The sequence below is a fragment of the Aspergillus foveolatus genome, assembly GCF_047715535.1.
Source record: "Aspergillus foveolatus strain CBS 279.81 unplaced genomic scaffold BDW70scaffold_28, whole genome shotgun sequence".
Classification (NCBI taxonomy): domain Eukaryota; kingdom Fungi; phylum Ascomycota; class Eurotiomycetes; order Eurotiales; family Aspergillaceae; genus Aspergillus; species Aspergillus foveolatus.
In genome coordinates, this window is record NW_027396092.1 from 1 (window position 1) to 25,241 (window position 25,241).

The 25,241-nt window shown below is 50.3% G+C and overlaps 7 protein-coding genes across 7 annotated transcripts; 4 read left to right on the top strand and 3 right to left on the bottom strand.

Moving 5' to 3' along the window:
• Window positions 1-81: 81 nt before the first annotated feature.
• Window positions 82-3,280, bottom strand: BDW70DRAFT_137284 (uncharacterized protein). Its single transcript, XM_073737018.1, has one exon. The coding sequence runs from the start codon at window positions 2,941-2,943 to the stop codon at window positions 193-195; it is 2,751 nt and encodes a 916-aa protein (XP_073595371.1). The 5' UTR covers window positions 2,944-3,280; the 3' UTR covers window positions 82-192.
• Window positions 3,281-4,494: 1,214 nt separating this feature from the next.
• Window positions 4,495-7,828, bottom strand: BDW70DRAFT_150697 (uncharacterized protein; the record flags this gene model as incomplete). Its single annotated transcript, XM_073739192.1, has 9 exons — window positions 4,495-4,850; window positions 5,176-5,403; window positions 5,471-5,553; window positions 5,647-5,795; window positions 6,578-6,683; window positions 7,316-7,320; window positions 7,540-7,649; window positions 7,696-7,780; window positions 7,811-7,828. The coding sequence occupies 9 exons, from the start codon at window positions 7,826-7,828 to the stop codon at window positions 4,495-4,497; spliced, it is 1,140 nt and encodes a 379-aa protein (XP_073595372.1).
• Window positions 7,829-13,072: 5,244 nt separating this feature from the next.
• BDW70DRAFT_150698 (uncharacterized protein) lies at window positions 13,073-14,407 on the top strand (the record flags this gene model as incomplete). The annotated part of the gene is made up of 6 exons (XM_073739193.1): window positions 13,073-13,231; window positions 13,296-13,671; window positions 13,777-13,897; window positions 14,004-14,071; window positions 14,165-14,195; window positions 14,266-14,407. The coding sequence occupies 6 exons, from the start codon at window positions 13,073-13,075 to the stop codon at window positions 14,405-14,407; spliced, it is 897 nt and encodes a 298-aa protein (XP_073595373.1).
• Window positions 14,408-17,614: 3,207 nt separating this feature from the next.
• Window positions 17,615-18,713, top strand: BDW70DRAFT_137345 (V-type ATPase assembly factor PKR1). The gene is made up of 2 exons (XM_073737019.1): window positions 17,615-17,836; window positions 17,915-18,713. Exon 2 carries the CDS (start codon window positions 17,995-17,997, stop codon window positions 18,511-18,513), a length of 519 nt encoding a protein of 172 aa, XP_073595374.1. The 5' UTR covers window positions 17,615-17,836; window positions 17,915-17,994; the 3' UTR covers window positions 18,514-18,713.
• Window positions 18,714-18,935: 222 nt separating this feature from the next.
• On the top strand, window positions 18,936-21,740 carry BDW70DRAFT_137348 (anaphase promoting complex subunit 2). Its single transcript, XM_073737020.1, has one exon. It carries the CDS (start codon window positions 18,942-18,944, stop codon window positions 21,696-21,698), a length of 2,757 nt encoding a protein of 918 aa, XP_073595375.1. The 5' UTR covers window positions 18,936-18,941; the 3' UTR covers window positions 21,699-21,740.
• Window positions 21,741-21,805: 65 nt separating this feature from the next.
• Window positions 21,806-23,220, bottom strand: BDW70DRAFT_168492 (TauD/TfdA family dioxygenase; the record flags this gene model as incomplete). Its single annotated transcript, XM_073742480.1, has 4 exons — window positions 21,806-22,216; window positions 22,273-22,533; window positions 22,593-22,858; window positions 22,912-23,220. 4 exons carry the CDS (start codon window positions 23,218-23,220, stop codon window positions 21,853-21,855), a joined length of 1,200 nt encoding a protein of 399 aa, XP_073595376.1. The 3' UTR covers window positions 21,806-21,852.
• Window positions 23,221-24,110: 890 nt separating this feature from the next.
• On the top strand, window positions 24,111-25,046 carry BDW70DRAFT_168494 (type 1 glutamine amidotransferase; the record flags this gene model as incomplete). Its single annotated transcript, XM_073742481.1, has 1 exon — window positions 24,111-25,046. The coding sequence occupies one exon, from the start codon at window positions 24,111-24,113 to the stop codon at window positions 25,044-25,046; it is 936 nt and encodes a 311-aa protein (XP_073595377.1).
• Between the last annotated feature and the right edge of the window lie 195 nt (window positions 25,047-25,241).

Below are 25,241 nucleotides of genomic sequence, written 5' to 3' on the forward strand. Positions count from 1 at the left end.
ATGCCCCCTGGGAGGCCGCAGATCACGTGGGCCCCGTGATCCGCCGAGTGACGTTAAATAATAAAATCAAATCAAATCAAATCAAATCAAATCTATGTATATGATTAGATCGTTCTGTATGATACTGGCGGACGTGACATGAAAAGTAGATTAAGCCAGCAATATAAAACGGTACTATATTCCAACAAAATATCAGCTTCCACCTTCCTCAGCGTATGTAACTTCGCGAACATGACCAACGAATCCCTCCAAGCCCGAAGGTGAGCTAGAGCCTTCTGCAGAAGCCAACGCAGCTGATGCCCCCGGCATTAAAAGTACCTTAGATCCCACTTCAACCCATTCAGCTGAGGCAACAAACGAGAACGTTATATCGATAGTGCCATGCACCGTGGTGTCAGAGGAGCTGACCACCTTATTCACGTTCGGCTTGCTTGACGAGTCTGCGTCAAAGCTGAAAAACTCCGATTCTGTAGGTGATGGCGGGGAGGATATGATTTCATCACCAGCAAGCGCCAAACAGGTCAGTTTCACTGTTGTTCGGACGTTCGCAATATACGCTATTGCATTGCCACCCAGCAAAACTGGGGGAGACAAGGAAGATGAGAATTCGCTGGACGAGAAACTGGCTACAAACCCGGTAATGGGCAACAACGGACAAGTGCCAGAAGTCAATGGCTCACTGGCTAGAATCGCACCTTTTCGAATCTTGCCTAGGCGCGGAGGTTGCTCGGAGGGGGTGGCGCATAGAGGCTCGATTCCAATTGTGCCTACTTGGTCTTCGGTCAACTTTTGGACTGAAAGTCGAAGATTGCGGACGCTAACAACTCGAACATGCTGCCAGAGTGCCTGGGCAGTTGAAGCAGGCTTTCCTGTGTATGAGCTCTGGAGGAATGAGGATGAGAACTCCCCAGACGGTGGCCGACTTCTGTAAGAGCCATGTTGCGAAGAATTGCGGTCTGAACCAAGCCTTTGAGCCCCTGGACAATTTCCGTTCTCCAGCGCAGTGTTGATTGTGACAGGCCCGATGACTAGCTCATCACCAACGGAAATAGAGCCGTAACGGACCAAACCACAGAGGACCACACCGGGGTTCTGTTGACGTTGTTCTGAATAGACCTTTGAGGGAGGAATTGCGAAAACTTCGTCGACGTCGAAGACATTCGATGGGTGTTGGGGAGCTGGCAATGACTTCGGCATGCTGATGGTCCTGACGGGTGGCCTGGAAGGAATGGGCAGATTCCGAAGAAGGGCATGAAGCTTGTCTATGCCTGAGCCGTCAACAGCACTCGTGAGTACGATAGGCACTGTCGCAGTCCAATCATGCGTTGCGGCTATGAGTTTTCTCACTTCTTCCGCTTCTGCCGAGTTGATGTGCTGTAGGTCTACGCCCTCCTCAACTGAATGGGATTGTACAGGGAGCATGGCTGGCTTCTTGCCGGAGACCTTCAATGCGGATAACACTTTGGCGAGAATATTCCTCAGGCCACCTCGGGACGCGAGGTCCAGCTTCGTAATAACCACAACAACCGGGATGCCCAGTTTTATGCAGAGCTCCAGATATGATAAAGCCAAATTGATGTCCATCGCTTGTTCTGCAGAATCGGGGCCTGGCCCTGAAGAAACCTCTTCCTCACAAATGGCAGCAATGCAGAGGAACACGTAGTGAGGAGCCCAGCTGACAAGTCCCCGTAATGTAGACTTCAAATATCGCACTGAGCCGGGGAGGTCGGAGACAAACGCTAGACGACCGCCCTTGGAGGCGGCGTGAATATCATCCCAGGCTGCAACGTTCCCTGAGGCATAGTTGACCACATCAAAGCCGTCTGCGGATGGCGTTGGAGTGTATCCGATAAGCTCGTGCGCAACAGAACTCGTTACACCGGATGAGATTTCGTGCCTGTGTTTTAATAGGCCCAATCTGCTCGTTCCCCTCCCATTGTCCAAGACAGACGACGTTAATGTACCAAGAAGGGAAGATTTGCCAACAGTATTTGGCCCTGCAATAGATACTCTGATCTGACTAGTGCTAGAAACGTACCCTTCCGACATTGGATTTGGAGCGAGGTCCGATGTGGACATCTTCTCAAGTGATTCGGTCACACATAGTTCTGCACGATAGTAGTCCCAGTCTGGGCTTACCAGCGCCTCCGCAACCCAGAGATTCTCAGTATGCACTTTACCCGGATTTAATTCATCGGATCCTTGATCCTCAACCCATTCGCAATTGCCGACGACTACTCTGCGGAGAAGTTCAACTTTGCAGCCCAAACTGGCAGCCATGGCTTGTAGGTTGGACAAACTCTCCTCTAGTTCGTCATGAATAAGCCCTACAAATGTCCCGTCATCCGCAACCCCAATCTCGTAGAGAGCACCTTGGCTTTCCTCAAGGCCTGGAAGAAGGCGTGACGGTTTTGAAGTCGCGCCCAGTCTGGGCGTTGCTTCCGGTAGAACCGGAAGCACTAGGTTGGCCGTCGTAGAAGAATGGAATGGCGACGATTGCTGCAGGCGCCATAGTAGCTGGGTTGTCAACTGCTGCAGGCGTTGCTGGCGGCTGTCTATGGAGCGGCTCTGAGGCAATCTCAAGCTCGGCTCCTCAGTTGAGGATGCTGCGGGTGCGGGGCCAGATGTAGACAAGCTTGCACGGGAATGATAAGACCCACCCACAAGGTGGCCCGTAGAAATAGTAGTATAGGGACGCCGTGGGCGCAAGAGAAGATGTAATTTGTACTCTGTGGGGCCCTCTTGCGGTTCTGGCTCCAGCTTAGAGATCCCATAATCAGAAAGGAAATCGTGCCCTGCACTATACAAGCTAGTGCTGGAGCGGGTGCGAGCGGCCGTGTTTCGATTGCCAACTAAAACCACCTGGGGAGTTGAAGATCCTGAGGTAGACCAAGGGGAAGACACCCTAGGGGGATCCGGGTCGTAAGTGAAAACAGAGGCCATGCTGTGTCAAGCAAAGACACGTCTACCGAAGGAGAGCGTGCAACGGTATTGATTAATTCGCGGAAAGATATGCAGCCGTATCAGTTTCAAACAAGTATCCGCGTACCTTTACGTATAAAGAATATCAGTCGAGATGTATGTCGGCAGTGTCTAAATTCTTCACGTATGCTGTGTATTTGGTATAGAGTCATTTTTGAGGCCGAAGTAGACAGTCTCAGACTGAGCTCGAAACAAGAGTGGGTGTGGGCACAATCTGCCGATAATTGAGTTGTTTTATAAAGAGGAACCGTCACACACACTCGGAAAGGGAGACGATCAAAAGAGAAATGGCATTGTGAAGAATGAGTCACAAGTTATCGTCGTTTGATGGTGTCTCAATCGCGGTCTCTGATGACACACTGTGTCAGGTGATCTGGATCTGTGACGTAAGCAATCCATCTCAACTATAAGTTAACTAGATTGCTGAACAACCACTTTAATTCATCTCTAATAAATGCAGCTCAGGGAGGAGACGCAGACGTTGAGAACAGAAGATAAGCGTTTTACAGGTAAAAAAAGGGGAGACTTTCCAGAAGATTTAAGGCTTTTTTCTGGAAGAAGAAATGAGGCAAAGACGCGTAGAGATATATTTAACGGTCAGATGGAAACTTTGTCGTTTAGTATGTCAACGAGTAGATCGTCAAGTGCATTGATTATTTAAAGAACTAGGAGTAACTTCGATGAGCATCAACTATAAATACACACTGATCAAACGATCTCAATACTGATCCGATTGCATAGCGGGGTGGTGCAAACGGAGACACCTTGCACCTCTGGGTCTATGAGATATCCGACAAACTTTTGGCAACAGCTGTAGCTGCACCTGCCTACTATACGTTCATTATCATAGTCTTCACTCCTAGCTTCCTCATATATAACAAGGAGTGTTATAGGACCAAACCTCATGAGCTCTGCTAGACTAATTTGGAATGAGAGGTAGGTGTAATCAATGTGCTGCTAAAAGCCTCTAGTCATACACAATTTATACATTCTGGACGAATCGCAGCTTCTCAACTCGGTCTAGATCAGGGTTTGGTTAGATAAAATATGTGTCTTAAATAATGCCAAGGTGGGGGCATCCTCTGAGCAGCGACACCAAGGCTAAACAATATACGGAGAGCACCGTTGGGGAAATATGCAAAGTTGCCGAGTACAAATAAAAAATGGGTAACAAGCGAGCCACTGGGCTTATCCCAGCAAAAATGGTCTGAAGAATTCTAATTCAAAACGGTACCCAATAACACCAATGCCTGAATAGCCCTGCGCCATGATTATCCTTACCCAGTCCTAAATGTACACCGAATGTGCCGCACTGCAAAGGAGGGATGAGTTCCTGATGTTTCTCTTTGAAAGGGTAGTACTCCACTTGACATACAGGTAGCGGTCCGCGGAAAGACTGGTCCTATAAACCGAGGGTAATGAGACTGGAGCGGTTGTCCGTCTGTATAGGGCACATGATTCGGGGTGGGTGCCCTCTAGTGATAATATCCTTTCTCCGGCTTTCACCTTGACTCAAGAATATCGCATTCTAACGACTGGATGTATCTCTTCCGGACGCCTTGCATTTTCCCTGAGCAACGTGGATATTTCTCGCAGTGGTACGCGTGAAGACAGCGCCACAGCTTGGACACTCTGCTTTCGCCACAACGCCTGATTTCTCTCTTTGGTGACGCAGAAGATTGCTGAAAGTTGAGAATTCGCGGCCATTACATCCGTGATCAAAACACCTTGGCTTCTTTGGACTCTGTAATACTCGATATGGCGGTGGGTTTGTTGGAAGAGGCGCAGAATCGGGTGACGAGTAAACTGTTCCTGGGGACACAAGAGGTTGTGGTTGAGGGCTAGTGGCCAACGATCCGGTATTTGAGCTGGCACTTTATATAACGTTAGTGCCGTTGTAGAAGATTAAATATGGAAAAGGCACCTACGATATTGAAGAGCCTTGGGCAAGATAATACTCCGACTGATTGATCATATATGAGGGCGGACTAACCCCGGGTATTAGCCATACGTTCCCAGTAATTTCTGCTGATTGGGACTCACGATGATGTAAACAGATGTTCTTGCATTTGCGGAGAGCTGGTGGGAACTGCGCTAGTATTGCTCAGCGAGTATGGTATAGAGGCGCTTGTCAAACTGCTCGTTAGTCACTTACTCACGAGATCACTCAGGTGAGGCATTGTCAGGAAATACCTTCTAGGATGATGGCGGTTTTGTGATACACCTGAGTGCTGCGAATAGAGATATTGGGATGAAGGAGGTCCGGGTTGGTAGTAGCCTGATGCGGAGGGATGATGCGGAGGGTACCCGATACCTGCAGGGTATCCTGGATGTGAGGGTAGGCCATGAGTCTGTGGGAAACTTTGTTGGTCCATAGCCATTGTAGTTGGGTGGAGAGGCTGTGGTGACCGGTGTTGCCAGCTGTAGTCTGTCCCACGTTAGTTCGAACTGGCACGAGGAGTGACAGAGAGCCTGCAGTCAACCATACTAGACGAGTTATGTGCCATATTGAAGAAAGTACCGGAGAACTTTTTTTTGGCCTCTAAATTTCTAAGTCGGTGTGTGATTTGTCTCCAAAAGCCTCAGCGTTCTGTGCTCGGTGGGCGGTAGAACAAGATATACCTGTGATCTCTGCGTAAAGGCTATCTTGTTCTCGCAGCAAACACAAGAAGCACGACCGTGGTGGTAGAACGTGTAATCAGAGTTCGGTTTTGAAGCGACGGAGTCGGACAGACTTGGAGATTGAACTGCTTATCACCGAGTTCGGCCCAATGTGCTGGGAGGCGCCAATGAGCGAGATACTCGAGGCTGTGCTGTTTCTGAAGCCCGAAATGAGATTCGAAGAGCGATGCCCTATCGTCTCAAAGACACAAAGACCAATGCAATAACAATATGGCGTTTCTGAGTCGTTTCACTGTTGTAGAGCTGGTCAGTCGCCGGACACGACGATGGGTGTCTACTCCGTAGAGCCCTTCGTATTTAGGAGGGGTATGCGGACTAATAGATGGCTTCCGTGACCTAGCACACGAGAGCGAATAACAACATTGGCAGAAGAATTGACAGACAGCCAGATGCAGAAAAGGCAAGATGAAAGCATGAGACAGGTTCAAGTATACAAACCAGAGCTGCAGCACACAAACAAACCCAGCTAAAACAAGCACAAGCACATCGTCGACAAGGGGAGGTGGTGAGACAATACTGAGACAGGAGATTCAGACCTACATAATTCATCCAGCGCTCGCAACCTGGCTGAGCACTATGAGGGAGCAAAAGCAGGACAACGTTCGAGACTCTAGACGCAGTAACTCGGAGCCATCCCCAGACTGGTTGGAAAAGAGAGTTTTTAAGAGTCCCACTGAACGAGAATAACGGGCTGGGATAATAAAGGATGAACAAGAAAATAATAAGCGTGAGCCGGACCCGGACCAACTTCGTCGATTAGGAGCATTATCGTGGCAGCTCAGCTTACCCTGAGTTCTGTTCCTAGTAATCCTTATGTTCTGGGCTCCTAGTTAATTATAATAATAACCCTTTGGGCTCGTGAAATTACAGTCTTGGCCCCGCCGTTTACTCGTATTTTGTTTTCATTCTTAACATGGTCAATTCTTTCCGTTAGGCGTCGTTCTTTGTCCTTCAATCCAACCGTTGATCTCAAGGACAGTGTCCCCTCTTCTTCTTCTGCATAACCCCAGCTCCAAGTCCTAACATCTTTAATCCAGTAGTCCCGGCGAGTTCGTGTCGATTCTGTTCATGATTCCCGATCTCACGAGATTTTATTCCCAAGATTAATGATCTGACTGGCCAAGAGACCTTGCGAAACGACGGCGGGCGTTTTCTCGACGGTTGATGCCTTTCCTGATCTTTACGAGCGCCGATACAAAGATGAACCGAAAATAGCTTAACATACGATTATTGGCAGCTTTGCGGCCTGCGAGCACCACATGAATGAAGATTTTTGTCTTGTCAGACGGTACGGGCTAATCTACGGGCCTGGCGCCCCCGTCCGCCGTCAACCATTTCCTTCTAGATTCGAACTCCACCGGCGGGATAATGGCATGGAAGAAACAACGCTAAAAATCCAGCAAACGGGGACAAGGCTATGAATCTGATCCCTAGAGCTTGGGAGACCCGGGGAAGTGAGCTCCCCAGCTAGGCATTAGAGCTCCCCGAATCCCCGGCCCAGTGCCTATATCATGGAACAGACGAATTTTCCTACGAAGAACATGATCTCACCATGTCTTTTCAGCCCCAGGACAAGTATGTAGACCCACTGGTCGCTGGATCTAACCCTTTTCTTCCATGTTCTCTCCGCCGTACACCGATAGCCGTTTACCGGTGCTGTTCTTCCTTTTTTTTTTTTTTTTTTTTTTTTTTTTTTTTTTTTTTTTTTTTTTTTTTTTTTTTTTTTTTTTTTTTTTTTTTTTTTTTGCTCTAGAGGCACTCTCCTTTCCTCTCCCTTTGGTTTGCTCCATGCCGTTCTATAGTTTTTCCTACTCTACGCAAGGCTTGGCAAGTGGACTAACCATGTCAGTCCTCTGTTTGTGAGAAAGGAAAGACCTTCCCGAGGTCTACCACATATGCAAAGCGCCCGACGGATGATGCCTGATTACAACGGGGCTCGTGGAGTTGTACAAGATCGCCGTGTGACGGAAAATGCGGTGCGCGATCTGGGCCACATGGCGATAAGCAACCCGACAGTTGAATTAACGAGACCTGTGTTCGGAACAAGGAATCGGTTGGCTGAAACTCGGTTGAGGTGATTGGACTGGCTCTCCAATGCCGGGAAGTGCCTGGGATACTAATGGGGAGAGCTGTAAGGCGCCGACACTTGTCGCCTGGCAGTCATAAAACTGGCTCTCGTTTCCCCCTAGCTGCAGGCCGCATCAGAACTTTTGGCTGCGGCGTTTGGCCCCCAAACTTAGCGCTAGCCAGCCACACTGGCTAGTTTGACGCTGACTCGGCAGCCGCTTTGGTTATCATTTCTCCTTTTTCGCTCGTGACGCGAAGCGAGGCGGTAACCAAACAGAAAAAGCCGACAGCTTTCTGGAGTGTTCCCCAGGAGTCAAATAATGCACAGGCCTCATCATCGTGATGCACCCCGCCTAAAAGCTTTTCTGACAGCTTGAACGCCTTGAGTTTTGAGGTTTTAAATATCTCTCGTGCACGAATACGGTATCACATGGCTGGTGCCGCATGTTTTAACGCCAGCATATTGGCCAGGGACTTCTGATGGAAGCGCCGGGGCGGAGGCTGTCAGACGAGGTTCTTCCACACACACTTAGCCTTCACCCCTTTTCAATTTCCAGCGTGGGCTGAATATCTAAAGGGCGACAACTTACCGGGATTCAGGACTAGAGGCGAATGACTTGGATTGCTAGGGTAAAGATCAACTAGAATCAATGACTGGACGAATAGGACTTGAAGAGTCCATCTCCATGAAGCTTCCACTCGACGGCTCGGGATTCATTGCAATACTAACTCTTTTCTTGACAAGAGGTTCTACCTACAAGGCACTATCGATAACCATTTAATGAAACGACGTCAAATGAAAGTCAATTAGATTGACTGACGGCAAGTGTTGTCTGGGTCTCTTGTGCTGACAGTGACAGGTGACTAGCACGCCGTAGACCACTGGAGACATCACTGGAAACTCGTTACGTGGCCCACTAATCGAGCTTATCGGCTCTTTTGTCTGGACCCGATTAGTGCCTTGATTTATTTATTTTTTTTTTTGGGTCTCATCCTCTTCTCCACTGGAGAAGCCGCCCAACCGCCAGCCCATGGCGGCCGCGGCTTCGCCAGTCTATACTCCATAGGTCAGTGGGCTAATGATGGGGGCCGTTTCTCGGCGCTGCGTTTCCGAACGGACCTATGACTGTGATCCAACCTCGCTTTCGGATCAATCTGATTGATCCAATATTGTTATTTCAATTACGACAAATACTGAACATAACATACACGGATGTCGCCAGAAGGCGCGCGTATCCGATCATCGAACTCATTGGCGATGACAAGGAACGACTTTTTAGAGCGCATCGCCGCCGTCAACGGAGGGGATTCAGCCGCCTTGGTAGCTTCGTGAGTCCTATTGACTCCTGGTTCTGAATTGACCCATCTTGATTCGCTTGTGTCTCCGGCCACGCGGGCCAGGATTCGACGATCTGCTTGGGTACCACGTGCTGTGGCACTTTAATCGATCCTGCTGGGCCTGGCAGCCTTCTGCTTGACCCCGAACCCCGGAAGCCCTAGGTGGACACTGGATAGCCAGGGTGGTCCATGCTATCTGGGCCAACGCAGATTCGCTGCCTTATCATCTTCATTCATCCTCGTCTTCGCCGCAAGGCTAATCAAGTGCCCAAGGCCACCAACGTATTATGGAGAATCAAAAATCACGGGACTTATCTCCACGGTACTGACTGCGCCTGCAGTTAAGACTGAAAACTATTTCCGTAAGGGCATTCCGACCAAATCTGGCCTTGCTACCCCATTTATTCAATGCAAGCCTAATAAATAGCAGCCTAGATCCTATTTCAGCTGACGTGAATAACAAAGCCAGCACTCGAATTGAAAGTCTCTCCACGCTGGGTTCATCGCTCTGGGTAATAGTCAAGATTGCTTCCAAGCGAAAAGGCGTTCTAATAATTAAAAGAAAATAAACGTCAACACATGGGCATCATCCAACAACCACGTTCGCCTGAACGTCTTGTGATATGGAGTCGCAATAAAGCAATGTCCTTATGGCGGATGGACCGGCCCTTGCCATAAGCTCTTTGATTGACTTGCACCTAACCATATAGACACTTCTCAACCCGACACCCTAGCACGCCAGTACCAATAACGAAAACGGACGGGTGATCCAATTATTTGACAACCGACAAGGGCATTTTTGAGACAACCAACTCCCTTAACTTGCCTCTGTGAAACTTTCTGGAGGCTGGAGGACAAGTCCACTCAAAGAGGGCGTTTTAGACAATACTGCGTACAGCAGGGCGGAATAATATATCATCATTATTGCGATAAGTGTATTTTTTGCACGTGTTTTTTGCACCCGTTATTTGTGAACCGGCACCGACGAGTCATACAACCTGTGCCATATCCTCTACTTCCGCTTTCACGAGAGCAGAAAACACAACCAACAATCACCACAAAAGACCGCATGTGTACGAAGTAGAGTTGGTGGCTGACGGGCGATTCCATGATAGGTGCGTTCTCCATAACAACACGGCGGGTCGCTGGCGCTTCGGGGCTTGGTCATCCGGGCTCCATCCCTGGGTCTCCTACCTCATCTAGCAGCGGCATTGGCTTCTAAGCATTCAAAGCCAGCTGGTCCACTGCCCACAATCCACTAACAAAGGGCCTTGCGTGGGGTCTATATTTTCCAGAAGGCCAGTGAGATCGCAACTCCACGGTAGAGAAAATCGGTGGAAGTCGGTGGAAGGCTGGGGCGTCGTGAGTTCGGGCCAACCTCTTCTCTCAACGCCATGGGTCAGATTAGCAATTCGAGATTAAGGCGGTGCCTGACCTCAATTAAGGGCATGATCTAACTGGCTTTTGCTGGACGGTAGTCATAGTCTGACCCATAACAGTCTGACAGTCATGCTGGCTGACGCTGTCGAATTTGTTCTCTCGTGTCTCCTCGCCGGCGCTAGTCGAGATTCGTATAGTGCAGTACCCACGAAGTAGTCATCGCACCATTGTTCTAGATTATGACTACTGACTGGTTGGACAGTCGGACTCGAAACTCCAGAGCCCGGCTCGGAATTGCCATGGCTCGTCTGAGACTTCCCCACCACATCTCTAGAACTGTTAGTGGCTTGCTCGTATAATCTACCTTGTTTCTTTGGCACCCGCAGGTGCCAAATCACTCCAAGATCGCCCGCGCCCCGGTTCAGCTCATGGCTGAGCCAATAATGTCAACTTTCCAACCCGTATGAGAATAACACCTGTGACCCAAGGACAGTGAACCGAAACAACGCTCCTGTGAAAAGACCGTTAACTTGGCGTTTCGGATAGCATCTGATCCAACCTCGGATCTCGATTCTCGACTATCAAAAGTGCTAGCTCGGTTAGAAACACGCACCCAGCTTGAAACTTGGGTCGACCCTGAGCCGCTTTTTGATCCTTACGCGGGCTCATGCCGATCGGTTTTGGGCCGTTCGTGGGCCTTGAATCTTAGGGCGCAAAAGCTGCCATGAGTTCTTCCGTCGCGGCTGTGCCCATGCCTGCTGGATAGTTCGGTAACTGCCGGTAGATGGCATGTGGATATCAGACCCTGAGGTACAAGCCTCGTCGGCACTTGTGTCACCCAGAGCCTCGTTCGCTTCGATCTCGACTCGACAGCTCGTAAAGTGTCCCACACCGTCCTTTGGCGGTCCGGCCCGAGGATAGGAATTGAGCTGCTCCCTAGAAGCGGTGAGGCATCGGCCATTCAAGATCGATCCTGAGCCAGAGGCTCCGTCCAGTTCAATTTCGGGACCGCTCCGCTAGACTGGTAAGACGCCAACAGCAAGTTTGACGTTTCTCAATCCAAAGTGAAACATATCTTGTTCACTTTGTCCTAGTTGATAATTGCTCATTGTTGATCTGCCCAGTTTTGGGGTGAGGGGGAGTTGCTCGAAGAAAGGCCCGTTCGAAATCTACAAATGTGAAAGATTCGAATCATCCACCGACGTTGCCCTTAATGGGACCTTTACCGGGATACCCGGTCCAAATAACAGAGATACCCAATAGAAGGTTCTTGTGAGAGCAGATGTCAACGTAAGCGGGAGCGTTCATCACCAATCAACCTGAAACCCTGAGCCTTGCATTTACGCAACACTGCTTGCCTTTCTCCACAGCCTCATTATGAGGGTATAAGTCACCCCTGAGTTGGGAAGTGGCAGCAGAGACAGTGGGCTTGACTTTGAACTGTTAATGGAGACTGTCAAGAGCGTCAGCTCTTAAGGTTCTGCAGGATCTGCCGCTTCCTCTGTGAACCGCAGACAGAGATATGGAATCGAGTTGTCCCTCGGACCGAGCCTGCCACGGCATAAGAGAAGCACTGGTTGTGCCCGAGATTTATTATCGATGCCATTACCTACAAACTCTAATTCATTGCAGACCACCCATGGAGTCCCATAGAGCGCTGCAGGACAACCAAGCCCTAGTGTTGCACAGTACCAGCTGCGTCGACGACACAGCTGATATTTGCTTTGCCCAAGCGTCAACGCCTTTTCTGGTCTCATACTAGTCTATGAGAGGTAATGTCGGTGAAAATGCACTCTCATTCTTTTGCGAGTCCGCTACAAATCGGCATTCTCATCGGAATGTTTGATCCTTTGACATACTGCTTAGACAAAGCACTCTTCGACGGGGAAGCTTACGCAATAGGACTTGGGACATCTAATCGTGTCTCAACAGTCTTATGACTTAAAGATCATCTTGGTTCTCTTAATGCCGTTCAGCTGACTGGAGCTTTCTGAGCTTGCCCGAGCTGGCGAGCATCTACTTGATAGTTGACACCTTGTGTTGCCCTGACCAGATCGATACGAGCGCTCTGAGCCGCGAAAGCAAGCCAGATTTGGCGAAACATATTTTAGAAGCAGTCTTGATTGCATGTTGAACTTGAGCATTGGCTGCCTACGAAGATATTGTGGACATGTTGGTTGCTTGATGCCTGCTTATGCTTCTTCAACTTGAGCTTGTCGCAGACTGGAAACGCCCAATATACAGCAGCCCTATAGCGTAGAACAAAACAGTAAGCTCCTCCCCAAGATTATATACCTACCTAGAGCTTTGTTTATCCCAGCTCAGGGGCATCAGGAATGCTGACTAAAATCGTCACGGTGACGGCATGCCAGACCGTCACATGACTGTATCCAGACACAGACCTAGAGTTTCATTTTTCGTTTCGAAGTTCTGCTGTGTTTTCTTTCAAGTGACTTATCAGTGCTTGTAATGCCATCCTATTGAGAGTGCACCAGGCATGTTCATTGCATCATCTGCGGCATGGAATCTCCCTTCCAACCTTGATTCATCTTGCAGCTAGATGACCCTCTCGCCGGCCTGCCCGGGTTGCCAGATCCTCTCAAAGCCAGTGTGATGTTGCCAAATGAACGAATCTTCGCATACAGGCTTCGACGAGCCCTATTTCATCGTCACTTGGGTTGAGTTCGTCATAGCTATATTTCTCTTAGCAGCTAGATGCCACACAGCCCTCCGCATTGTAAAAAGAGTCGCTGCTGACCTGCCGCTGGCGATCCTCACGTTTGTATGATCCTTCTCTTCTTTACTACCAATAGACCTTGGTCCTGGTCTAAAGCTAACTCGCTCAGACCTTCGGCGCCGCCAGCATGGTAATGCTCACACTCGCCGCACAAGCAGGCCTAGGCGTCCCCGGGCCAGTCTTAAACATGACCGAAAACCGTTATGCACTCCTGTTCGGGTGGCTCAATCAATTCCTCGCCCTGATTGCCATCGGGCTCGGAAAACTCACCATTGTTGCCTTCCTCCAGCAGATCCAGGGTTACCATACGCTCTTTCGCACGATGTTCCTGTGGACGCTAGCATGGAGCAATTTCATCGTCAATTGTATCGCGGCCGCTCTGGTTATTGTGCAGTGTGATCCTGTCCAGAGACTTTGGGCTGAATCTCTTCCTGGAGAGTGTCCGGGCAGGGAACGCATCCAGATTTTCGGATATGTGCAGGGAGGTAAGTATAACCTCCAGTCGTGCTCTGCCGCACACGCAGTCCTCCTACTGCGCAATGGTAACTGTCAGGACTAAGACCAGGAACTAACCTGTATTTCATATATAGCCTGGTCTGCCTTCTGCGACTTTGCGTTGGCCCTCTTCCCGGTTGTACTCTTCGCTAGAATTCGTGCAATTTCGGTCCCAACTCGTATTGGATTGTGCCTTCTGATGGGTAGCGGGCTAGTGTAAGTCAAACAAATATTCTCTTCTTGCCGTGGCTCACCGAAACCAAATTCATCTCTTGAGGGCTTTTTATTTTGACGCTGACGAATGTGTTCTGTCCCTGTTCAGTGCGGGCGCCTGTACAATCGTCAAAACCATCCGACTGAGCCGCTTGACGACCTTTACTGATGCGACTCGTATGTGTCTTCTTTCCTTCATACCTAACTATCTTTTTCACCGTATCGAGTGGGATAAATGGCTGACCGTGAGATATATAACGTGAGGAAAAGACCAAATTGGGAATGTTATTGTGTGGAATCAGTGAGTTCGACGTTATTCATGCGATTAATACGTGTTTATGGCTAGCGCGGACTGACTTTAATTCCTGCAGGAGCGAGATGTGGCTTGTATTCATTGTTAGCTGTCTCCCGCCCACGAAGGTGTTCTTTGCTAGTTTATGCAGTGGAGGAGCCAAGAGTCTTTCGTCGCTTCATGGCCGCCTAGGATGGCATGGGTCGAGTGAGGAAGGGTAGATAGCAGTCTACTAATTTTGTGAAGGGATGAAAAGATTACGCAGTCTGTGTGAACATATCGTAGTATACTTCTAGAGAATGTCTTAAGTGGAGATATTCAAAGCCGACCTATCTGTTCTCGACAGCCTTTCTTTTAGCAGAGATCTGACAATACTTCGCGGACGAGCATTGCTCGCCGCAGACAGCAGGACACTGATGACCGCATTGGGAGGCTCTCTCACGCCCCCGGGACCAAGGGACGAGATTACAAGGCAGCACATGACATTGTATAGTGCTTTGGGGGCGTGCAGAGGCTGTTTCCTTTCAGCACGTGCTGTATAGGGCTCGTAGCATCCTCTCGTGTATGTGAGTGCTAGCAGTGCCTCCACGGGATGCGTTACAGTATGGGCAGAGCTCGTTGTTGTGGCAGGTGAATTGCAGGTATTACTGCAAGTGGAGTAGCTTTAAACGCACTTCTGCTGACATTGCTCGTGGTTGGAATTGCCAGGTATCTTACGCTCGTAACACTTGCAACTGCATGTATGACCACATCTCCAATAGTTAGTCCAGTGATGATTAGTATGACAGATACAAAAGATAGGATTAATACCCGCGGCGCTCTCACGTTTTTCAGCTAGTAGGACCTTAATTAGGACAATCCCAGTTTAGGGTCTCGTGTGCCAGGTGAACATTGTATAAGACTATAGTAATGCTGTAAGCTGTCGACAAGAACTCTTACCTGTGCCGGATCAAGTAACGAAATTGTATACAGTCTCTCAATCATTACGCGCACGCCATAATAAGACAGAAAATCTGTCTCGTGTATCATCACAGCGGATATTTAACTGAAATCCGTTTCTCAAAGATTAAGTCGAGGGGGGATCTTTATTTGTTCATCTATCCCAGGCGGGACAAGGAGACTCTCAAATGGCAGTTGACTGTAATTTTGTTCCTCCGCAGAGCGCAAACAGCTGGCTGAAAGCTTGCAAGGAGCACCTAGGGCAGCTCAATCACTATGGATAATTGGGCAAGACGGACATAGTGATCCAGACGGATTTCATAGTCCGCTCATCAGATCCCACCATGTTAAGCATTTTGAAGAGCCCAGCTGCACCTCTTTTTGATGATATAACTTTCGTGCTCTTCTCTCTTTGATGGCTTGCTTTCTCTCTAGTCTCGCCTTGTTCATATAGCTCGTAAACGAGTTGGCAGAAGATATGATCACCGTCCGTAGTGAGGCAGGCCAGTGGACCAGACTGCAAGCATTTGACGTTGACCGCCATGCTCTCAGATTAATCCTCTCGCAACAAGCAGACATTTGATCTAGCATCGCTTACAAGACCACTACGTGCCAATAAGCTGGTTCACGTTCAGAAGGATGTTCCGGTCGAGAACTGAGCGTGTCTTCCAAGTGGCGATATCTGCAATAGAGTGAAGTCCTTGTAGTTGTTATGTTGTGCCTAAGGGAGCTCCTTGGAGGGAGGAAGATGGTTTGGGTCTGGCTGATGATGTTGGTGTGTGCTGTCCGCATTTGAGCGCCAGCCTCTATAGGGGCATCGGGCTATTTGAGTAACTGCGTGATATGTGAAGTTTTCTTCATATGTAACCTTTGTTCGTCTCGGTCAGTATTTTCCAAAGATCCAACGCTTGTTCCTCAAGCCCTAACTAGTTGAACAGGAGTCGAACGACGAACATAGTTCTGTAGAAGATGAGCAACGATTCATCCAGCCTCTGGGCACGGTATCATCATTTTCAAAGGAGGTATAAAGGATAGGGAAAATGGATGAATTGACGTAGCAGCCATAGTTCCTTCGTTTCCGTGGATGAGGTCATATGACCCAAGAACATATTTCAGCGACGAGTTGGGTGAGGACTCGTGGTGCGAAATGGTCTCTAGGAAGAGAACCGCCTGGGCTTGACAAACGCTGCGCCTCGTTATAGTGAGAGTACTGCAACCCCCCTTTCAAACGAGTAAATGATTGTAACGCAGGCCGTGCTCTTCAGACAAATAACGTATGACCCCCTGCACAGACTCAGCAACACACTCTCTCAGAGGCCTTGAGCCAAAGAATGCTTCCGGGGTTCAGAGGCCACTAGAAGGCGCAGCTAGCGCGGGCAGAAGGGTTCCAATCTTAAATCGCATTGCCCAGATCTGAGCTATGTAGGTGTAAAGGGGGTCAAAGCAGGATTAGCGTGGATCATTTGACGGCCTTTTGTGGTGTCACGAGCTGCCTGCAGACTCTATAGTGTCAGAAAAGTGTGCCTTGCAGAAGACGAATTCTATACTTCGAGAGCACCATCTTGACTTCCAATCAGTTCCCGGTGACAAGGAGCCAGAGTTGTGTAGCTTTCAACGCAGAATGGCGTAGGGATGAAGGATAAGCCCTGCGTTGCTTAGGTTGGACAGGATAGGACGAATATTGGTAAGATTGCCCAAGGGATAATGTTCTTAAAAGAGTAAAGGTAGAAATGTGTCTTGTGGGAACACGCAAATCAGATCAAAGGTGCGTCTCGACTAGGTAGGCGGCAGAGTAAAAAGAGGTGTTCCAGCAGATCTTGGGTAGAGATGGATAGGTCAGGTTGATAGAGGAGTAGGCACGGGATGTTTGGGGGACAGACTGCCTTTCATCTCGATAACTGCGGCACTCTTTTTAGCCACATCTACTATCAAGCCAGTTCTTCTTCTCCCTCTTATGCTTGGCCTCCCTGCTTGGCCATGTACCTGACTCCATGGCCATGATTTAATATTACGATGTCGTTTCTGATAGCACGCAGACAGGCGCCGACATCGCTTTGGTACCATTTATGGGAATAGAGGGAAATACAGGTACGAAGCTATTTTAACCCGGTTTCAAAATGCAGCCAGTTGCTCCTGAGTTTCTGCTGTAGTCATTTCTTATTCCTTTTTCCACCCCCGATTTCGGCCTTGTTCACAATGGCGAAATCTTGAGTATGTTCAGTAACTGTCTTTTGATGGCACGTAGATAGTAGGTTATGCGGCGGGACGTTCATCGATCGTCGTGTTGCATTGTCATAAGACTGTTATATGAGGTCTAAGTCGTACATGGGATCATTGGACTAGTGTCCTTAGACTATAACCAAGCCTTATAGACGGGTGAATTGATGCTTGAGACCGAACGGGTTAGCGTCCTGACCTGCCCGACAATAACAACCTTACATAACCGGGCACCTGCCCCTCGTTGGTGTCGTGACTCGGCCTGGTGAGTTCCTGGTCTCATCATCTTGTGAGGGTCCTCAAGAGTATCTTCAGAGTATATACTCGAGCGCCTGCTGAACGTGCTAGACTTCATCTGGCTCTCATCCTTCCTCTCCAGCCCGGTTGGTACCTTGTTCCTCAGGCAGTCAACCTCCGCCGGTCAACCCGCTGCTTAGCTCGGACTCCACCTTTCAATTCTGGTCGTCAGACTCCATGGGAGCTTTCTTCTGAAGGTCTGTGCTATTCAGTAGACTCAACCCTATTACAGTATGAGATCTGTCGCGTCATACCCCAGCTAACTCGGAGGTCAGCTGTGCCAGGAACGTCTTCTCCGCACGCCCCCTCTCCAACATCTACCATCTACGACGCTTACCGCGCATCGAGATTAGCTATGGCATCCTTTGTGGAGGAGCTCTGGTCGAGCATATTTACTGCAGGCCCGACCCCAACCCTCCTCCTTGCTACCAACGCCACCTTTGCCGCCTTGCAAATTCTCCTCTTCATTCTCCTTCTAGCCACATACAGCATTCATTTTGTTATCCTATCGATCCTCTCGGGCGCGCTCTGGTATTCGATCAACTGGTTTGCTCAGGAGTTGAAGCAAGCCCAAGGTCAGTCGGCTCGGCAGGAAACATCATCAGAGAAGACGGCCGAAGGTACAGAGAGTGATGCAAAGACGCGAGGGACAACAGAGGGTGCGGATAGTGACACAGAGACAGAACATGTAATGAGTCTGAAGGCTGGACAGCCGTCTGAATCAGCTCTACAACCAGCCACTGCGTCGACTTCACTTCAGGTCCCTGATGGCTCGAGCGAAGTTCGAAAACGCCTTAGTGTGAGCGGCGACAGTTCCGGGTACGCGAGTACTGATAGTGAATGGGAGAAGGTGGATGACAAGAGTGCAAAGTGAGAGTGACTTGGCAGATGGACACTGGAGGAGAACTATGGTCCTGTTTTTGTTATATGCTGCTTGAGACGGGTCGGCCGCAATACGTCTGGGCATGAACAGCATGCTTCCTGTGCATATTTTCGAGGGCATTCTTATAGCGGAGAGATACCCCATAGATGCCGATGCCTGTGATATTTACGAAGTGATCTACGTCTATGATTGCTTGACTCTCAGGTCTCCTCTGTAGCAAGTTTTCGCACCTGGACATGGCGGAGGATAATGCAGCCTCAGGCTCAAGCAGCTCTTATCTTATCGATAAGAAGCTGACTCAGCAGTCGTAGCTCCCCGGCGGACCGCGATTTGTTTATGATTTTACTTGAATTGTTTGAAAGCCGCAACATCCTATCCTGAACCGGACGATCGGGCCCTCGAAGAATGCCGTCCGGCTAATGAGTCTTGAAATGGCCCCAGATTCATCTATCTGCGCGGCTCGCAGCCACATCTTCGCGTCCGTATTCGCCCCCGCATCTCCAATTGACTTCATATCCGGACTCGCACCGACAACCAAGTCAATACAGAGAGGATTAAGCTCGGACAAAGGGACGCGAAATCGAGCATGGCGCTCAGCAACAACGTTTCTGTCAATACCCGATAGGAAGTTTGAAGACCTACTGCTACACATAGCGTCTGACGAAGAGGACTTTTTGAAACTATGGAATCGGGACAAGAAGTCTTCAAAGGAGACCAGGGATGCCTTGACCTATTTGATAAGGCTTCCTGCAAGGGAGTCAGAGCCTGAGGACGCGCCAAATAGCATTTTCGACTGGTACGAACTCGAGATTCGTCGGCACTTCTTGCAGAATTTCAAGGAAGATCTGTCCATTGTGAGCTCCGCCTCGCACCCAGATGGTCTATTGAGAGAGAAGTTTCCCGACGTATATCAGTCTATATCGACTTCGTTCGATCGAAATAGCTTGTTGGAGGGGCTCCTTGTGAGATGTCTTCTGTTGATGCGCCGGATTTACTTCACTCCGCTGGTTCAATACATGCTTCCTGTCCTAGAGCGAGGGGCGCAAGAGAAGTTGTTTATGAAGTTTCAACGCTCATTCCACTTGATGATCAGATACGCCATTCCGGGGCCTTCACTCTCGGATCTGATTACACGAACCCTGACCAAACATACTCTTGTGATACTCGGAATTAGCAGCTTGAAAGAGAGAGCGGATATCAACGAAAGTGCTAGCGTGGACGATATGGAGGTTGATAGGCAGTATTCCATGTCATATCAGGATTGGCGGGACGCACCATCGGTCGAGTTCCGATCACAGATGATGACGGAGTTTGAGGATGTTCAGGTTACTACGGCCCGAGAACGCCTGTTGTCGCTGCTCAAAAACCTACAGCTTGTTGGGTTAGGGGGTGAGAAGGCTCAGGAAGCCTTTGCTGGAGTCATGGACACAATGATGACGGAATTCATCCGGGTTGCCTATACTGGTCACTGGGAAGGCCCATCACTTGTCTCGTCCCATTTGCGGCAATGGATAACAAACGTGTATGCACAACTTGCCATTCAAGTCCTTCCTATTATCAATGTACCAGAGCCCGCTATCCGAGAGAGTGATCTGGACAAATGGCAAGAAATTGGCATTGCTCGGCTTGGAGCGCTTCGAGTAGGGGAGCTGTTTGATGTGATTGTTGAATGGCCTGCAAGTAGTGGAGCAATCGAGGATCTGCGGCAGTTCGCCACGCACCCTGCAGCGCGCCACCATCTTACCCAGGCGTTTGTGGCAGCGCTGAATCGGCGGCTGTTGCATCCTGGTGCTTCAACTGTGGAGATCCTGCAAGTGTATATCTCTATAATACGTGCATTCAACCTCCTGGATCCAAAAGGCGTCCTCCTCGATCGAATTGCGCGGCCAATTCGCAGGTATCTCCGGGACCGCGACGACACAGTCAATGCAATCGTTGGCGGCTTACTAGCAGATCCGGCTGACGCGGATGGTCGGGGTCCATCCAACGCCGAAACACTAGTGGAACTGGCAGCTGAGCTGAGCAAGGCACACCAGAACTCTCTGCGAAATGATACCGGGGAGCTAGACTTCGACGACCTGAACTGGGTGCCGGACCCGGTTGATGCAGCACCCGACTACCGCAAGTCCAAGAGCTCCGATGTCATCGGCAGTCTCATCAGTATCTTCGACTCTAAGGAGACGTTTGTCCGCGAGTTACGCGACATGCTCGCAGATCGGCTCCTCCAGAAACGCGCAGAATTTGAGCAGGAAATGTCCGTTCTGGAACTCCTCAAGCTCCGGTTCGGCGACAATGCCCTACAAGCATGCGAGGTCATGCTGCGCGATATCTTTGACTCCAGACGCGTTGACACCGTCGTCCGTAACGACCAGGGCATGACGAATCCGCAAGACCAAGAAACTCCCGAACTCCATGCAAAGATCCTCTCGCACTTCTTCTGGCCCGAGCTCAAGGGCCATCAATTCAAAGTCCCGTCTGAAATCACCGAGCTCCAGCAGCGTTACGCCGAGGGCTTCGAATCCCTCAAGCAGTCGCGCAAGCTCACCTGGCTCAATGGGTTTGGTCAAGTCACCGTCGAACTTGACCTCGAGGATCGCGTGTTTGTCGAGGAAGTCTCCACCTGGCAAGCAACAGTCATCTACGCATTCAATTCCGGCACGGCCGAGAGCGAAGCCGTCTCAAAGACAATTACCGAGCTCTCGGCGCAACTCGACATGTCTGCTGCGCTTGTCCGTAGCGCGTGCCTGTTTTGGGTAAGCCGCCGTATTCTGACTGAGGTCCCGGGGCACCGAGATACATTCCGTGTTCTCGAATCCCTCCCAGCAACCACAAACGACACAACCAACGACACTGAGTACGCAGCTGTCGATTCTACGTTGCCCCATACAGCAACAGACACCGACGAGAGCGCCGTCGCAGCGGCCAATGCTGCAGTCGCAAAGGAGTCGGCCGAAGCGGCGGCTATGGAGAAGATGAATCTGTATTGGCAGTTTATCGTGGGTATGTTGACGAACCAGGGCGCGATGCCGCTGCAGAGGATCGTTATGATGTTGAAGATTGCGGTGCCTGGTGGGTTCCCCTTTAGTAATGAGGAGCTGAGGGAGTTTCTGGCGGGGATGGTATCAAAGGGTAAGATTGAGATTGTCAGCGGAGGAAATTACAAGATTGTGCGGTAGTTCTTTGACCATGATTGACCTCTTGTGCTCATGAATAATGACACCTACCCAGACCATAACCATAACCAGGGATTCTAAACTAGTTCATAGATCGCTAAAATACAACCAGCCGCCGTAACAAAAACATCAACTCTTTTTCTCAAACTGGAGGAGTCTACTCAGCATCCAACAGCGCCACCGGCGGCGTATCGTCAACCTGCACACCCCCCCTCTTCTTTTCGTTACTATCCCAGAACGGCAGCCGCCAACCGCCCTCACTCTCCGGCGTTGACAGCCATAGACGCATGAGGTGTCGCCTGGGCGCAGGCGGGGCATAGTCCTTGTATGCGGTCCGCGCGTGCAGCACATGCGAGTTGCTCACGAACTGGATGTCTCCGACTTCGAGGATCATATGTAGGGACAGTCGCTGGCAGGTCTGCTCGAGGACCTCGAGGGCTTCGATCTGTCTGTCGGAGAGAGGTGGGATGAGGCCCGCGTCGCTGAAGCGCGTTAATGAGCGGACGTAGTAGGGGTCCCATCTGTTACCATCATGATTAGCATGTGAGCTGCAGATCTAGAAGGGAAATAGGCATACTTGGTGTAGACGCGGGGGTTATCACCGCGCTCGAGGTAGATCACGCTTGTGCGAATATACTCCTCCTGGCCCTTGGATGTCTCGCCCTTGCGGTCGAAGTACCAGATTGGCTCAATCAGTGTCTTTAACACGTCGGGTCGCTCAGCGGCAAGGGTGTTGTAGACGTGGTGCGTGGAAACGATATCTGACTCGCCGCCCTCCAGGGCGCGCGCAATGCATAGAAGACCGACGATGTCGCTGTCATCGGCGTGGAAGTATTGCCTGCATGCAGCGTGATTAGAATATCACATACTTCACAGACCGGGACGTTGAGAACATACCGAGCGTTCGTCCGGTAGATGCGAACAGAGTCAATCTGCGTTGGGTCCTCGCCGAGATCCTTGACGTGACCCAGAACGTGGCCGCGGCTGTTCTGTGAGACGAAGTATCCTAGGTAGGTGCCGAGACCCATGTACGCAACGGCGGACTTGTGGTTGCCCCATTCTCGTACAGGGAAGCCCTTGAATAGGATAAAGCCCTTGCCGTTAAGGAGGTCGTCGCGGAGTTCGTAGAGGAGGGCGGAGAGTTTGGGAAGGGGGAAATTGCTCTATTACTATTAATCTCTGTCTTGGACCTGCTGGGAATGTGTTAGGGCCGTACCTTTGAGATCCCAGTCAGAGGAGTCCCGGAGGCCAAGAATGCATCAGCGGTGGCACTGAGCTCTTTAATCTCGTCCGCCGTAAACCGGTGTGTCCATTTCTCAGGCGCATCCTTGTAGTCCTCTGCCTTCCAGAGCGTGCGGCCCTCGATGGACTTGGGGAAGTCCTCGAAGGGGTGCAGCTCCTCGTAGATCGGCGGGTGCTGGCCCGTTGTCTTCAGGCCGTCGGGGAAGATGTCACGAGGGGCATTGGAGTGGCTGATCTGAGCTGGAGCGGGGGCGGGGGCGGGGGTCTGAGTGAGAGTGGCCATTTTGGCTGTGTTGAGGGTATTCAAGGGTGACTTTGCTGGCTCGTTTTCTTTTTCGACCAACCCTGGGGCATTGATATGATATTTATAGACGTGCTCAGCTTCGGATGAAGCGACTCGGCCGGTAGAGCGCACATAGAATATACTGAAAACATGGCGAGAGAGCAGCAGTTGTGCAAACAGTGGAGGACATTGCGTGCTTCTCCTAGTTGAGATGCGATGCTGATAGGAGCAGAAACGGCGTAATTGGCCGTGCTGATGGCGTCATCTGGAGCAAAGAGCACTCAAACTTGAGGGCAGATCGGGAAGATTGACGAGCGACAGCTGATTCTTGGTGAAGATCATGAGAATGAACGGTCGCATTCCAGCATTCTGTCGACTTCGTCTCGAGTGTGGTGTATGAGAGTGCGTGTGTTGTACCGTGCCTGATTAAGTGAGAGGACGGGCCCACGGCATACTTTCCCCAGAGTCAACCACACAGTATGTCGCCGTTATCGTTATCAGTTGACGCACAGCACAATTACCTTCTCCAGATCAACAAGCACTGTGCATAAAAAAAAGAATACGAGAGTCTGGATTGGGTTGTTCCTGAAGGTGGAGTCCCGAGTATACTTTGTGCTGTATACTCCGGTGCCCCAGCTAGCTATACAGTGGCCTCCATAGCGTCATCAATTCGACTGCCATTTCGAATCCTTCTTTACAGCTCTTCTGCCGCTGCTCTGTCGTTCTGTATACAACATCCCGTATAGACTTTAGGCTTCAGCCTCGTAATTAACTTCCTTATAAGGAAACCCGATCCGATCCCCTTCCCCGCGCACCCCACCGTAGCAAGATGGAAAAAAAGAAGAGAGAGAAGATCCTCAACTTCTTAAGTGCCACAGCGAAGAGCCAGGATGCTACACATCGCCATCCTCGATATCGACGTCCCCGTACCAGCCGTCTATGCCACCCGCGGCCTCTACAGCTCGCAGTTCCGGACTCTCCTGCAAGCCGCCGCATCGCGACTCGGCCTCCCCGCATCTTCCATCCACACTACAGCCTTCGATGTAGTCGGGGGGTCACTCCCGCCACTCCAGAGTCTTCGGACCTTGCCGCGGGAACCAGAGAATGGGGTGAACGGAGAGACGGCGAGTACCAACCCGCTCGCCCTCCCCATAGACGGAATCCTCATCACCGGCGCAGCGGCCGCAGCATACGAAGCCGCAAAGTATCCCTGGATTGTCTCGCTGCAGGGATTCGTACAGACGGTATTTGAGTCGTATCCGTATGTCAAGATGTTCGGGTCGTGTTTCGGACATCAGATTATCGGGCAGGCGCTGCTGTCGGTTCAAGCTCCTAACAAATCCCCGCCGCAACCACCGAGTGTAACCGTCGAGCGAAATCCGCGCGGGTCAGAAATGGGATTGGCATCCATTAAGCTTACTCCCAAGTTCACGGCGGCCTTCCCTGTTCTGTCGACGCATCTGCCCGTGGCAGATGAGATGCGTTTGCAGATGATCCATAGCGACTGGGTGGCTCTTCTCCCTGGCGTTGACGAGCTGCCGGAGCCCTGGATGAACGTGGGATCGACGGAGTTGTGTCCGGTGCAGGGTCTATATTACCCAGGACGGGTCTTGACGTACCAGGGACACTTTGAGTTTGATGTTTTTGTGAACTCGGAGACTTGCGTCGAGTTTGGCAGGAGGAGTGGTTGGGAGAAGGCCGAGGTGGAGAGGTATCTGGCGTTGATTGGAAGGGGGCGGGTCGAGGGTATTGCGGAGGATGACGATGATGCGAGGGTTGCAGCAGAGGTTGTGTTGTCTTTTTTTCTGGAACGGGTAAAGAATTAATTGTTTGTTTGCTTATAGACTAGTATATATTAATTCATGGCTTATGATGATGATGGTTGGTATGTTGACGAGTTCGATTGTCTATCTCAAGATATATAAAGTCACGGGATTCATGTGCCACAAACAGTTCACATACCTCTAGGCGGCTGAGGAAGACGACTCCAGAGAATGTAAAAAGTACGGGTCCTTGGGTGA